Here is a 16,308-nt window from a genome sequence, read left to right as displayed (position 1 = left end):
CTTCGAAATTGTATTAGGTACGACAATGGAATGGTTATGGAAATTCATCCTGCAGTTGATAATAACACTGACATTATCGGGAGAATCACAAGGTGACCACTGGTAAGTAATTGGCATCTTTTATCATCATAAGGCCAATAAAAATAAATTGTTTGCTGGTCCTCTAATCACTTTCAGAAATTGGGATGGTCGGTTGTGAAAAGTTTTTAAAAAAAGTTTTTTAAAAATTTAAATCAGGTGCCAATCTATCGCAACGAGTTGACTGAATTGCCGGTAGTGAAATGGATGTTTTGATTTTGATTTTTTCACTAAAAGTGCATGGACATTCATCATATTTTTGGCCAAAATTACCAGTTTTTATTTTTATTTTTGAAAAATCACAATAATGAATTCAAGTGCCGGCCCAAAAATGAAGTGCGGCGCAGCCAGCAGGAAACTCAAAATCGGCTTTCCGAGGCTGTCTGTAAACACATAACACACACATCAATGGAACAAACATGTTTAAGTTAGGTTATTTTCAAATGAGAAATATAGCTTTGTGTTCATTTTGTTGCAGTCAATGTGAGAAACAAATGGACAGTAGATGTGATGCCAGTTTAGCAAGCCCAGGTATGTTTATTTTTTATTTTGTATGTAGAAGCTAGTCAATTAGCAAACAAACAAACTAGCTAACAAACAAACATATGAGTATAAACTGATTCCTGTAATATTTAGATATGTATCCATTAATGAAACAGAGAAACTTCAAAATTAAAACTATTTGAAATCGTTGGTGCAAAATGAGTGACAACATTCACTATTCTTTTATTTTTAGTGGCATTTACCCCAAACACTGGTATTTTTCAAGAACCTGCATGTGTATCTAGCATGCTTAGTTCCTGTACCTCTTCAGAATGTGGTGATGGTTGGGAGTGCTGCAGTAGTAGTGCAAATAACGTAACTTGCAACATCACATTAAGTGATAATCCTAATAAAATAAGGGGAACATGCACCGACTATGCCGGATGCACAGGCAGAGGAGGACAAAACAGAGTGTGCTGTTATAAAGTAGTCTGTGAGTGCAAAATCATTCCACCACCCACTCCACCACCTACTACTACCACTGTGACTCCTTCCACTTCTTCAAGACAGAACACTGATATAATAACAACATCCAAAGGATCTGCAAGTGACAAAGAAAGAACACTACCAGTGACAAACAGTATGCTAAAGCCTGGTATGGAAGCAGGCACTACTCCTACTAAATCTGTAATTCATTCTACAACAGAAAATCCTGCTAGCATTGCAGCACCTGGTTCCCCAGTAAGGTATATATATATTCCATCTCTTTTATTAAGATAAACAAGTTGTCATGGTTGTTACAGTGGTGTAGCAGTAAGTCATCCTATGGGGGGGGGCACCAGGACTGGAAGGGGGCACAAGCCATTTTTCGGTAATTTTCCTATGGGATTTTTTAAATTTTCAAATTGATTGTTCGGAAATGGGTGCCACACAGACCATGGTCTGTAACCGTGTAAATTGTAAGCAATACCAATAGTATGCAGCAGTATGAGTATTCATCTAAAGTGTGCTGCCACATTTTCTACTTAAATTGATATAAAACAATAATAGCAGATGCTGGCCACTTGTCCAGTGATCCCGCTGCCCAGGCGCGTCGCAAGCGGGGCGCCTGGGGCGCCCATGGAAAAAGAAAGGGGGAAAAGGAGAATGTTTTGTCCTTTGCCACTCTTTTTGCTAAACATGCTAAAACGCGAATAATATTTCTAATATACCCCTTTTTGATGGAAACGCGGTAATTAATGTACGGCACCCGCGGTTGTATATATGCATCGTATAATTTATGTGACCTAATGTGATGTGCACCAAACGGAAGAATGAAACTGAAATTCGTAAATGAATTGAATAATGAAACTATACGATGATTTATACATGTGATTGTGAATAAAGAGCACCCTTTTTTTAATTTCGCGAACATGTGTATGAAAAATGACCCCTTTTTTTTAATTGTATTTCGCGAATCGCGCTTCTTTATCTGCAACCGGCGCGGATAGTGCCAGGACTGGGATGCGAGTCCTCGTGATAAAAGCACGTGAAAATTACTGCCGGCCCGCCGATATGCAGGGCCCGCGCCCGTCACATTTTGTCAAGAAAGTCAATATGATAAGATGGACTCTATGCTGACTTCAACATCGATCCATGCATGCTTTAATTGCGAGTCTCAACTTAAACAGTGTAAAAATGATGCACCAAAATGGCTTCAATTAATTGGACCTTCATTTTGCAAAATTTCCCAAGTTGTAAGGGGGGAACATCCCTCCTCAAACACCACCTGCATATAGTGGGTAAATAAGTGCCCATTTTCGCATCTGCTTTCAACATTTGCCAGTTTAGGCCCTATGTTTAACAGAATTTATAGGCCTACAATAATACTAGGAAAACTATTTCAAGTACTTGTCCACGACTAGGCATCATGGACCGTCATTTCGGCTTATTCAAACTAACATTTTCTCAGATAGTGCTAAAATGGTCCACCAAATCGCTTCAATTAGGTCTTCATTTTGCAAAAGTTTCTTACTTTTCTCAGACACCCCCCTGCGTAGTGGACAAGCAAGTGCCAATTTTCGCTTCTTCTTTCGACATTTGCCAATTTATAGGCCTACAATAACAGGGAAAACTTGTCCACGAAATTCGCGCGAACGGCTTCAAGGAACGCCCATTTCACAAATTTTCGGCTTTTTCAAACTATTACACACTAATACTATAGCGCTAAAATGGTCCACCAAATCGCTTCAATTAGGTCTTTATTTTGCAAAAATTTCTTAATTCTGAGGGGGAACATCCCCCTTCAGACACCACCCGCGTAGTGCACAAGCAAGTGCCAATTTTTGCTTCTTCTTTCGACATTTGCCAATTTATGTTTTAAGGGGGTACTACACCCCTGGCCAATTTTGTGCCTATTTTTGCATTTTTCTCACAAATTACAGTACATTGGTGACAAGCAAGATATGTATATTATAGGGGCAAGGACTACAACTACTGCTCTGGAAATTTTATTTCAGCACATACAACAGTTGTGTAGTTACAGTCAAAAATGAGGGAAACCCAATATTTGATCAATAAGTCAATAACTACTTGCCCTGAGTTGCTGAATTTCCAGTGCAGTAGTTGTAGTCCTTGCCCCTATAATATACGTATCTTACTTTTCACCAATGCGCTATAATTTTTGAGAAAAATGCAAAAATAGGCACAAAATTGGCCAGGGGTGTAGTACCTTCTTAAACAATTCCGCTTTTTAAAAGTTGCAAATCTTTTAAAAACTAGATTGTCTTAGCATCAGGGGATCTTGGGCAATCATGTGCATCTGGCTTATCCTCTCAATTTCCACTTGAGTCCACTCAAGCCCACTTCAGAGTTTCTGGCCTACCCTCAAGCTTTCAAGCTATTGATTCAGATCATAGTTTATGGTTGTTATTGTTGTTTAGCAACAAGCCCAATTTTGACCACTCAGTTGTCACTTTAGTGGTATTCAACCAATCAGGTCTTCTGTTCTATTTTCCATTCCTTTGTTGTGGCCATACTTTTCTTGTGATGCACTTGCATTTCTCCATTCGATCAGGCAGGACCAAAAAATCCCACCCTCCCTCCCTTTGCTGGGAAGGGTATTTCAGTTAAGTCAAAAATGTCATAGATGCTTCAATAAAATTTTGTCAAATTACTCCCGCTTTACGCTTTAGATACGTTATATAAATGTGTTGTATAGTCTCTCTGTATGAGGGCTAATGATGTATATGTATGATATATATGGAGGTTCTTCAAATCCTGAAGAATCTTGTCTGTAGATTGTCTCCACTTTCTACTGCGCTTTGTATGGAGTCTGGTCAATTCCTGACGAGACTTGTCGGTAGATTGTCCCACTTTCATGACTTTCTACTGCGCTTTTAATGGGAAATGAATGCTTTGTATGGAGTTTCTTCAAATCCTGAGGAATCTCTCGTAGGTAGATTGTCTCCACTTTCTACTGCGCTTTGTATGGACTTGTATGGAGTCTGGTCAATACCTGACGAGACTTGTCGGTAGATTGTCTCCACTTTCTACTGCGCTCTTAATGGGAAATTAAAGCTTTGTATGGAGTTTCTTCAAATCCTGAGGAATCTCTCGTAGGTAGATTGTCTCCACTTTCTACTGCGCTTTGTATGGACTTGTATGGAGTCTGGTCAATACCTGACGAGACTTGTCAGTAGATTGTCCCACTTTCATGACTTTCTACTGCGCTTTTAATGGGAAATGAATGCTTTGTATGGAGTTTCTTCAAATCCTGAGGAATCTCTCGTAGGTAGATTGTCTCCACTTTCTACTGCGCTTTGTATGGACTTGTATGGAGTCTGGTCAATACCTGACGAGACTTGTCGGTAGATTGTCTCCACTTTCTACTGCGCTCTTAATGGGAAATGAAAGCTTTGTATGGAGTTTCTTCAAATCCTGAGGAATCTCTCGTAGGTAGATTGTCTCCACTTTCTACTGCGCTTTGTATGGACTTGTATGGAGTCTGGTCAATACCTGACGAGACTTGTCGGTAGATTGTCTCCACTTTCTACTGCGCTCTTAATGGGAAATGAATGCTTTGTATGGAGTTTCTTCAAATCCTGAGGAATCTCGTAGGTAGATTGTCTCCACTTTCTACTGCGCTTTGTATGGACTTGTATGGAGTCTGGTCAATACCTGACGAGACTTGTCGGTAGATTGTCTCCACTTTCTACTGCGCTCTTAATGGGAAATGAATGCTTTGTATGGAGTTTCTTCAAATCCTGAGGAATCTCTCGTAGGTAGATTGTCTCCACTTTCTACCGCGCTTTGTATGGACTTGTATGGAGTCTGGTCAATACCTGACGAGACTTGTCGGTAGATTGTCTCCACTTTCTACTGCGCTTTTAATGGGAAATGAATGCTTTGTATGGAGTTCTACTACGCTTTAAGTAATGTAATTAATGTTTCAGAGTTTGTGGAGTATCTATAGTGACTTGATGTATTTGTCAGCAGATTATTTTGCCTTATTGATATATTAATTATAACTGAAATGTTCATTATTTGGGCTGGCATTATTTCTTCTTTTGGAGATGCCTAATTATTTAATTAATTAAATTTAATTGTATTTAAAATGTGGTTTTCCAATCCAATCCTCTCGGGTTGATCCAAAGATCTGTATTTGGCTTAACATAAATTATTTTGGTTAAATGTGATACAGAAGTCAACTTTTGTGTGTCCATTCTATATGGTTGGTTGGCTTGTACACATTTTTCCAATAATACTTGTATTTAAATAATTTGTTGCAAGATAAATAATTTGAAAATGCTTGCTGTCGTTAAATATCTCAATTTATGTTTATGGCTTAATTTCTATGAAATTGTATCATTATTTATCTTAATAATATTTATATCTAAAATTGTTTAATGGATAATAAGCTCTTATTAAATGGTCCTCATGATCGTTTGGGCAATGCTGAGTCTAAATCTTCGCTTTGTTGTGTTTTCCTGATGTCTCAAGACAATTTATAGGCCTACAATAAATAGGGAAAACTTGTCCACGAAATTCGCGCGAACAGCTTCAAGGAACGTCCATTTCACAAATTTTCGGCTTTTTCAAACTAAAGTTTTACACTCCAACAGCGCTAAAATGGTCCAACAAATCGCTTCAATTGGGTCTTCATTTTGCAAAAGTTTCTAACTTCTGAGGGCGGCACATCCTCCCTCAGACACCCCCTGCATCGCGCAAGCGCGACGGAATGCCCGCTTTGCGGCCATTTTATTACTTTCTTTCTGTGTCATATTGGGTCCGTCTATTGGGCGCCCCCACTTTTATACGCCTTTGCTACGCCTGCCGCTGCCGTTATATGAGCATATAACGAAGAATGATATCATGGGGAACCTCATTGATATTAGACCATCTTAATTAAATCCTGTGTCTCAAAGCTTGTAAGAAATTGAAAACCTAATGCGGAATGCATTTTTTTTAATTGTATATTTTTTATGTTTATTTTTGTATGTGTCAGTACAGAGTTTCGGACAAGAATTTTATGCAAAAATTACCCAATGTGTTGGAATGTTGGAATAGTAGACAAATAGAGTCACTCACTGCTACAAACTATTATTCTTCTCTTTTATTGTTTTCGTGTCCAATATTTGCAAAAAAATCTGAAACTTATGATCGAATACAAATTTTGAGTTTTATTTTTGACTTTTTGTTTAAAAAAATAAAAAGACATTGAAAAAATGAATTTCTTTGATTTTCAAAGAGGACTACGCCCACGATTTTATTAACGCGCGCAGCAGCTTTGAGACACAGGATTTAATTACGATGACCTTAGTGACAAATCCTAATGAAATATAAGTTACAATTACTTTATACAAATTATTTCTTGTTTATATATATTTTTGTTATCTTAGATCCACCAATGGTATAACAATTGGTGTAGGTATCGGTGTTGGAACATCACTTCTGTTACTAGTACTGGTCTTTATTGGGAAGCTACTGTTCTGTCATAGACAAAACATCAAACAAGCTCCAGATCAGCCACTAAACGAGACACAATATGCTGATATAGGAATATCCCCGTATTCCACTTATTTACCAGACATGGCGGAAGATTCAAATAATTTAGAGGAGCAGCAATATGATGATACAGGAATTGAAATGACGCCAAATTTAAATAATCAAATGGAGGAACAATATGACGAAACAGGAATTGAAATACATCATGACAATATGGGTTATCAAAGTCTAGGAGCTGACAAAGATATACCAAACTACCAGGAGCTGTAAGCATATTTTTTTTTATTCCTAATTAAGTTTGACTTAAAGGCTCAGTCACCCACCTTTACACAGTATTTCTTGTGGGACCTGAGAGGACACCAGACACACCAAATTGCATTTCGATTATGAGGAATGTCCTTCTGATGTCAAATAATTTTGATAAATACAAATTTTATGGCAAATTATTACAAATTTACATTTAACAATTTCTAGGTCTTTTATGAAACTTAATGCATATCTTCAATACGCGGATTTAGGGTTTCTCTACCGGAAGTCATTTTGTGCCGAAATTCCTTCCCACAATGCAATAAGCATTTTGCATAACAATAGATACAGTTCGGAGGTTAATCCATCTCCTTTGTTATGCAATACGCATGTCGCATTGTGGGAAGGAATTTTGGCACAAATTGACTTCCGGTAGAGAAACCCTAAATCCACGAATACGAAAGGTCAAAATTTTCATATAAAATTGTATTTTGTCTGATGTGCTCTCAGATGCCATCCAAAAGGTGGGTGACCAAGCCCAGCAATACATTTGAATATCTTTACAAAATGCACAGCGTTCATTTCCTTTAAGGGATGGGTTTATATGTGTGTAAATGGAGGAGAAATGGGAGGATTTTGGCATGTTTGCTGTGATTGTTTGCCTAGCAATATTGATCACAAGTACACAATTGATGGTGCATATCAAGGACCAAACTCTATAGTTTTATATTTGAGCACGATCACTTCTGTAAGGTCATGGGAAATTATGTAAATCGGCTTTTATATTTGATGTTGCATATCGGCTCACGACTTTATTTTTGTACCCAGTATTTCACAAAGTCCCTGTACTCTGATGACCCTATGACTTTTTGCTGGTATGTTGAGCACTTTAAACAATTAATTATAGTACTTACCTCCTACTTTAGGAACATGCGTATGTCTTAATGTATGTCGACCATGTCAACAACCCAGTGTAGTTTTACATGGTTGGAAAAGTCTATTTCCTTTCGCTATTTTGCCAATCATAATTCATAAATTGTCCAACTTTTTTGACAAAAAAGAGTTTTACAACTATTCCGCCAGCAAGGAAACACAAATTTATGTGTATCCAGTGCGTCCTTTACGTTTAAATAGTTCAGTTTATTGTCAAGTTGTGCCTCTATACGCCATATTTACGGAATTGATGATACGAGCTGATACGGAATTTTTGAACCCAAATTTCTTCAAATATACATTACCTTTTTAACTTCTCGCCACGAAATTGGATTCATAAGAAGGTCAAATACAAGCCTTCCATTATGGCTGGTATCATCATCTCGATTGGTGTCTTGTGTTAGTATTATTCCATATTTTGCTGGTAGAAGTTCAATGAAACCCTCCATAATTCACGACTACTGTCACTTGTGTTATAAACTCGATGTGTTTACTATATTGTCATTTCGGGTCCGCTGACTAATCGCAGGGACCAGTCTATCATTAGCTATTCTATACACTTTTCAATAGCCTTATTGTGATGTGTGGGAGTTTTAAAAGCCGAGCCATGAACAAAATATAATGCGAGCACCCGGGGGGCATCAACTTTAGAGGTGACGGTATGTGCCTGTCAATATATGCCCCTCTTTTGAAGCCGACTATACCCAATGACCAGGCACCTTCAGTTTTCAAAATATTATACCCAATGACCCCTTTTTCATTTTGATTGTACATAATTGACCCTTTTTTTATTAAAAAAAAAACCCAACGTTTTGTACTGATATGCGCCTACTTCGCGACGCTTGTACAAAATGTAGGCACATATACCCATCAATTCTAAAGTTGAGTGCCCGGGACGGCGCATACTGCGGGCCAATGAACAATGAGATAGTGGCTTTTCTGATATCACTTTGAGGAACTGTTGAAGTATAAATCAGCCAACAGTAGGTGTGTCCAAATTGCACATCTTGAATTGAGACCAAGACATGCTGTTATTTCAATTGTTATATCGTTCCGGTTGGTTTATTACCTACCATTGCCTACGAGATGCAGTTCTAAGGTGACAGAGGGACAGGTCTGCAATTCGATTCCACAACCATTCATACCTTTCATCTGTTTTATTGTATTATCGTCCGAATTGCTCCGTGGTACCTTACGGGTACCTGAATTTTATTTGAATGAAGATGACTCTGTCATGCTCGACGTCATATTGCATAATTTCTATACAGTATATGCAATAAACCAACCAGAACAGTATAACAATTGAAATAATAGGCAGTTCTAAGATAGGTTAAGAAGAATATAACGTCATTCTGTATTATTATTCAAGGTTGTAAGCGTGTGTCTATGCTGTCATGTAGGCCTACCTGGCAACAGACACGCCCGGTACAAACAGATGAAATTTGTAGAAAAGCGTGATTATGACAAAAACATTAAAAATGATACTTTGAGGTATTGTTTTTTTAATTTTTGTATGGCAGATCATACATACACATGTGCTGAGGTCAAAAAGGTAAAAATTTTGTTTTTGACCCCTGACTCACCTGTCATTCCAAACAACCCCTTAAGCACCAATTGTCAGATTATTTTATTTATTATAGTAGTACCAACATTTGCTGCTAAACTATTAATAAACTGAAAAGAAGTGTAGTTTTTCTAAGAATATCAAGTTAATGACCACTTCCCTTCCCTTAAGCAGTATTCAGACTTTTATTGTACGTACAATATTGTATGCAACATATCTACGTTGTTTAATCTATTGCCATTCTATTTCCAGTAATGTTTAAGTTCTAACGAATGTTTGATGACGTAAAATCGATAATATATTTCTACTAGATATTACATGTAACATATTATCGATTTTTCGTCATCAAACATTCGTTAGAACTTAAACATTACTGAAATAGAATGGCAATAGATTAAATAACGTAGATATGTTACAATATTGTACGCATAATACACGGAGTCTGAAGCTAGCTTTAGTATATTTTATTGATTATCTTTCTGTAGTGATCTTTTCCTTTGTGTAGACTTACTTATTTATTTACTAATATTTTTACACAATTATATTTCAGAAAAAAGAAACCAGAACAAGTAGTATCCTCTCCAGATACGGCAGAAGATTCAAATAACTCAGAGGAGGAGGAATATGCTGATATAGGTATATCCTCGTACTCTACTTATCTACCAGATACAGCGGAATATTCAAATAACCCAGAGGAACAACAATACGATGATACAGGAATTGAAGTGACGCAAAATCCAAATAATCCAGTGGAGGAACAATATGATGATACTGCAATTGAAATACATCATGACCAGAAGCTGTAAGCATTATTCATAGCTAAATTTGATTTACCTAAACAGTAATATATAACGATACCTATTACCTATAGCCTTATATATATGTCTTAATTCTGTAGAAGCAGAAAAGATTCAGATTCAGAAAGCTATGAAAAAGTGACTGACCCCAAATTGGATAACCAAGCACAGCCTACTGGTAAGTACCTATAAGTAGGGATGCCCACTGTCCATACAGTTTCCACTATAACTTATGTACCCTTTCCTTCCCTTTCAGTTTACCAGCACATTCCCTCATTTCAAATATATAGTTTTGGTTTCTCTATTGTTCAGAAACCAAAAATCAAGGGATTAAAATGTGGAGATGAACTGGTATGCAATCATAACACTTGTGCTGGGAGGACACAAGAGGGTATATATAATCAAAAGTATAATGGCCTATAACCATACGTATATAATAGCCTATTGTGCTAACATTTTCATTATCGATATCTATCAACGCTGACGACTTTTGATGCTCTCTGCCGTATGTGGCACACTTCCATGACACCATAAAATTACACCGAGTTCGAGATTCGTTTGATAAGTTATGCATAGACATCATGTGCATATATTGAGGGGTGGGGGTGGGGGTGTTTTGTTTATTTGTCTGAAATATAAACGATGCATGATGATGTAGATGATTTGATTGTGAATTAGATTATTCCCCGGCAAGCACAACCCATACCTCTTACCTATGTTCCCTCCGCCACCTATATATAACCTCCTCCTCCCCCTCCCCACACTCGACATCGACTCTTCCCTATTATTCCACTCCACTCTTGAGCCCTCCTCTCCCCTCCTTTCCTTCCCACTTCCAATGCTCTCTCCCTCTGTTTCTCTTTCTCCCTTACCCTACCCCCCTCCCCTCACACACACATACCCTCTTTCCCTGGCAATCTCTTCTATCTCTCTCTCTCTCTCTATTCTCCAATAAATAAATTGAATAAAAGTTAGTTTAAACCAGCTTTCTATGATATTGATCTTCCTTCATGCGACATGCACATAAATAGAGTTGTGTATAATAGTGTTTATAACACTGAAGTCATAATCTGTCAAGTGCCTATTGTAATGTCTGTGGAAATATTTCGATGGTCTATATATTTTCACAGTGAAATCAGCTTAGGCTAATTTGTAGTCTCAAGTCAATGCTTTCAATCTAAATCAATGCTTTCAAATGTAGACTGCTTTGTTCGACTTCTCTGCTCGTGAATATTGCACTGCGAAATTTAAACATTTCTTTTGTATACTTAAGAGTAGGTAACTTCAAATCAAATAATTTTACGATCCACACCACTTATAAGAAACTGAAACCAAAACCGAAACTGACTGACACAAATGTTCGGTTTTAAACAAAAGGTAGAAACAATGAGTTTGATATCTTATGATTCAAGTGGTTAGGCAGGACAATAGGAAACCACGTGACCAAAACCAAAACCAAAACTAAAACTATATATTTGAAATGAGGCATTGTACCAATATTTACTGTAAATGATGAAATAGACAAGGTCTGCTTGTTTCTGTAGACAAGGGGCAGTCTTCAGTGAACGGCTATTTTCAGAGCCACCAAAACCTTTTTAAAAATTAGCAGATAGGTGAGATCTGCTTGTTCTCTGTTGTCGAGGGGCAGTCTTCAGTGAACGGCTCTTTTCAGAGCCATCAGTAGGCAAGGGGCGGTCTACATGTCTCATTCTTGGGATCTATGTCCTGAAGAAGTCAGAGCTACTCCTGATGAAAGCTTGACAGTTCTAACTTTTTAAAAACCATGTCCAAATTGGTAAGATGGTAAAATTGAACACCAATGATTGTAATTGTTGATGCTTTATTTTAGGACCATAAAATGTCTTTTTTTGAGGCTAACCATTAATGTTGTGTTTTTGTTCTTTTTCCAGACAACAAATCTCAAGCCACCATTACTAATGAGGCTCAATCTTCAGGTGATGAAGAATATGCTGAATGCGGACCTGCTACTACTGAACCATTGCCAAATACATCACCAGTAAATCCTCCTTCTCACCCTTCTTCTCCAAAGGGAAATGCTCAAGATACAGATATTGCATATGGAAACCAGACCGTTATTAATCACAGGAATCAAAGATTGGGCAAAAATTTAAAGATGGAATGTCTCTTAAGTGCCAGCTAGTGAATATAATATAACATATGTTCTGTTGTACTTTTTTTGTAGTACCAACACCACATTTCTGTCATCCCTGATATTTTTGTTTATTTTGTAATCCTAATTTTCATTTCAACTTGTTGTTTATTCGAATCGAACACATAATCATGTTTATACGCTATCACAAAGAATCATCTCCATATTGCTGGACCTACAAATTTGCAAGCCAAAGAATCCCTTTTGGTCACCCTTTTTTTTCCAAATTTATTCAATTTTAGTGAAGTTTCAAAATAAACTCCACAACAATCCAGGGCACCAGTGGTTTAAAAAAAAAAGATTGCTTAACTCTGTTTTCAAAACTAAATGAAATTGAATAGAAATGACATTAAGAAATTTGCAGTTGCTGTAGAAATACATGTTTTTTATTACGATGCCATTTTCCTGTGTCCAGAAATAATAATTGTTGATATTATGGTATTTATTCATTGAACTGAGTCATGTTATTTATGACATGATGATATGTTTAAACAATCAATCAAATTGATACAATATACCAATTTCTTTCTTGATTTATCACTTTATAAAATGGCATTTGCTGTTTGCTTAAAGCCATATTGTAACATTTCCAAACTAAAAAGATTAGCATTTCTTTGCCATAAAATGTTAGCTTTTATTATCAGATATGTCCCCTTTTAATTTTATGCTGAAAAACTGAGGTAAAGCAAAGAATATTGGAATTTACTATATTGCGGATGTGGCCAATGCGTGTCACTCCATCGGTCGTGCTATGATTCGATCTTTTGATGTGTGTATGATTGTCCCGTATGCCATGTACGTACTGCTTTATGAACATGTTTGACAAATATTTCCATCATAATGATTAAACAAGGGTTCCTGCATTTTATTCAAAATTTTGGATTTTGACAAAAGTACAGCACCTACAGTCAGTCTATTCTGAAGTACAAAGTACTGACGTGGATGCACACATTGTGCCAACTTTGGAGGCATGCATACCTCAGCAGAGACGCAGCACTGCGCACTGTTTACGCGCTGTATACGCGAGCGTTGTCACTTTGTAATTCAGAGTGGACAAACTGTAGAGTCTTGATTTTTGTAGGGTATGTTAGTTTAATAAAGTACAATATGATCGTGTAAAAAACAGAATTTTTGTTTTGTTACAATATGGCTTAATTGTAATTATTTATACTTGATAGTTTTATGGGAGTTTGCATCAAAACTGATCATCAAATGAAAGAATTTGCAGCAGAATTTGTAAGCAAAATATTAGGCCAAATATGTATTTGGTTTGATCACCGCAACAAGGGATTATACACCTTCTACAGCAGGCCCGTACACGAGGATTTCATTTGGGGGTGCTGATTTTGAAAAAGTGGACTTTTTTTTCTAAGGAGGGGGGGGGCAATTTTGTGAAAAGTGGACAATATTTGGACCTTTTTGTCCAAAAAAGTGTTAAAAAACCTGATTTTGTTTGCTCACACGCCGCAAATTCTGAAATTTTGGGACTTTTTGTATACTTTTCCAAATTTGGGTTGCGTTGCACCCCCTGCACCCCCCCTGCGTACGGGCCTGTTCTACAGTTCATCCAGTCAAACTTGTAAATCAAATCCGAGATATGAGAAACCAAATCAAGATCAATGTTATACAGAATCAGCAAGTCAAGAAGGTCCAGTATTTATCTATAAAAAATAAAACAACACTACATCACTCGTAGCAGTTTCCAATCCCGTATGTAAAGGTTAAACTAAATCTATGCCATAGTTAATTGTTTATTTATTTACCCAGTAATGTTGTCTTCTTGTATCAGTGTATTACATAATAAATAGGACTATATGTCACAATAAATTTGACAAAAATAAATATACTTTTAAATGTTATCTTGTCATCCATTATTCATAGCTTAAAGTCCCATTCAGTGATCCCAGTGTAAGTATAAAAAAATTAAAATTGTGTATAAATCCCTTAAAAGTGAAGGTTAAGTCGATAAAATTGTCATTTGGTATATCTGAAATGTAAAATTTGGGCAAAAAACAAGGAAACATAAAAGGTTTAAATGACAAAGGTATAAAAACATTTCAATAACATTACATTCAGAAAACATTTTTGAAAGTGTGATGCAAATTATTCTAACAAAATTGACAAAATATTTTGCAAAAATGTTTGCCCAAAATATTTTACAATAACATTTTAAAAACATATTCATGATCTTTATATAAGGCCAGAAAACAATTGTTTGATTGTCCATAGAACCCCTCTAAAGCTAGCTTCAGACTCCGAGTATTGTACGTACAATATTGTATGCAACATATCTACGTTATTTTATCTATTGCCATTCTATTTCCAGTAATGTTTAAGTTCTAACGAATGTTTGATGACGAAAAATCGATAATATGTTACATGTAATATCTAGTAGAAATATATTATCGATTTTACGTCATCAAACATTCGTTAGAACTTAAACATTACTGGAAATAGAATGGCAATAGATTAAACAACGTAGATATGTTGCATACAATATTGTACGTACAATAAAAAGTCTGAATACTGCTTTAGGGGTAGGGTCTGTCGGTCAGTTTTGTTCTTTTTAAATTCTTTTTTAAATGTCACAGCCAAAACATGACTGTATACCTTTAATTAGCTTACTTGATAGCCCAAATTTCAAGATTTTCTAGATTAGGGTCGGTCGTATGAGGACAATCAAGCAACTTTTTTTTTTTGGCGTAACCTAACATATAAATGTTATTAAAACATATTAAATAGGCCTATACGTTTTAAGAACATTTTTGTGGGATTTTGCTGTGATTCTACTTTCTGTGCCACTTCAGTGTGAGCCCTCAGCCCTCTACAGGACACTACAGGAATTTTGCTTTTTGTTGCCTATTATTTACTATTTCCCTGCAGCTCCTGGTCCCGAAGGACTGTACCCTCTGAGATGCTTAGAAAGTCAGTGTAAGCCCTCTACAGGATGATCAAAACATGACTCTGGCCTTTTGGCTGCCAATTATTTCCTGATTCCATAGGATTAGAAAGTTAATGTAAGCCCTCTACCATGTCTACAGGATGGTCAAAGTTGGCCATTTATTATTTCCTGATTCATTTGGACTAAAATATAAAGTACTCCTCTACAGAATGGTCAAAACATGAGTAAGGCCCTATGCCTTTCAGCTGCCTTTTATGTCATGGTCTCACTGAACTATCAACGCACGCTTTGAGCTGTTAAAGCATAGGCCTTCAAAAACATTGCCTATGGTTAAAGTCTATGGCTTGTTGGCCTTTTGGTTCCAAGTATTTCCATGTCCCTAATGATTCCGATATAAAATACCCTCAAACAGAATTTGAAGCACTTCTTGCAATGAACCATGTGTTGTCTACTTGTATATAATCAAATGATTGATTACAGCATTTTAGATTGGTTACAGCTCATTAGTCCATAGAAAGCCCAGATCAAATTTGATTGGGATCAAATATGAGCTAATCTGATTCCAAATCATTTTTATCTGGAATTCTACTTAAATTTCATCTAGAACAAACCATTTGGATCTGAAATGAATCAAATATGTAGTGATTCTGGATCAAATTGATCTGGAATCAGATAAGCTGGTATTTGATCCAGGTTATAAATCCTACTTTTTACCCTCACCGTAACCCTAACCTAAGCCCTAACTCTTATATAATGAAAATTCCAAGTACATTGTATTAGCTCCATTTACATAGTGGAATCACAATAAGTTATATCTTGGTGGCAAGAGATGTAAAAAAACAACCTAATATTAGGCTGCGATTCCCATAGGAGTTCAAGCGTGGAAGAGCTCGTAAAGTAAGTTTCCCAAAGGTTTCGATATGATGAACCATTGTGAATGTTACTGGGCTATTCCAGTTGAAACCATAACCCCCTATGGAAGACATGACCTTAATCTCCCACACAGGGAGTGTAGATTTCAAATGGAATCGCCCATTCAGAGCATCAATATGCTATTCCAATTGAAATCCATACACCCCCTATGGAAGACATGACCATAATTTCCCACACATGGGGTGATAATATTGAATAGGGTTACCTGAATTGGTGA

General features: G+C 36.6%; 1 protein-coding gene across 1 annotated transcript; it reads left to right on the top strand.

The window, feature by feature from the left end:
* The first annotated feature begins 554 nt into the window (after nucleotides 1-554).
* Nucleotides 555-12,771, top strand: LOC140141901 (uncharacterized). The gene is made up of 6 exons (XM_072163778.1): nucleotides 555-609; nucleotides 815-1,307; nucleotides 6,441-6,812; nucleotides 9,840-10,091; nucleotides 10,188-10,264; nucleotides 11,997-12,771. Exons 1-6 carry the CDS (start codon nucleotides 573-575, stop codon nucleotides 12,245-12,247), a joined length of 1,482 nt encoding a protein of 493 aa, XP_072019879.1. The 5' UTR covers nucleotides 555-572; the 3' UTR covers nucleotides 12,248-12,771.
* The last annotated feature ends 3,537 nt before the right edge of the window (nucleotides 12,772-16,308 follow it).

This window comes from Amphiura filiformis, chromosome 20 (genome assembly GCF_039555335.1).
Source record: "Amphiura filiformis chromosome 20, Afil_fr2py, whole genome shotgun sequence".
Lineage (NCBI taxonomy): Eukaryota > Metazoa > Echinodermata > Ophiuroidea > Amphilepidida > Amphiuridae > Amphiura > Amphiura filiformis.
The sequence above is the reverse complement of the archived record's forward strand: the minus strand, read 5'-3'. Positions and strand labels throughout refer to the sequence as shown.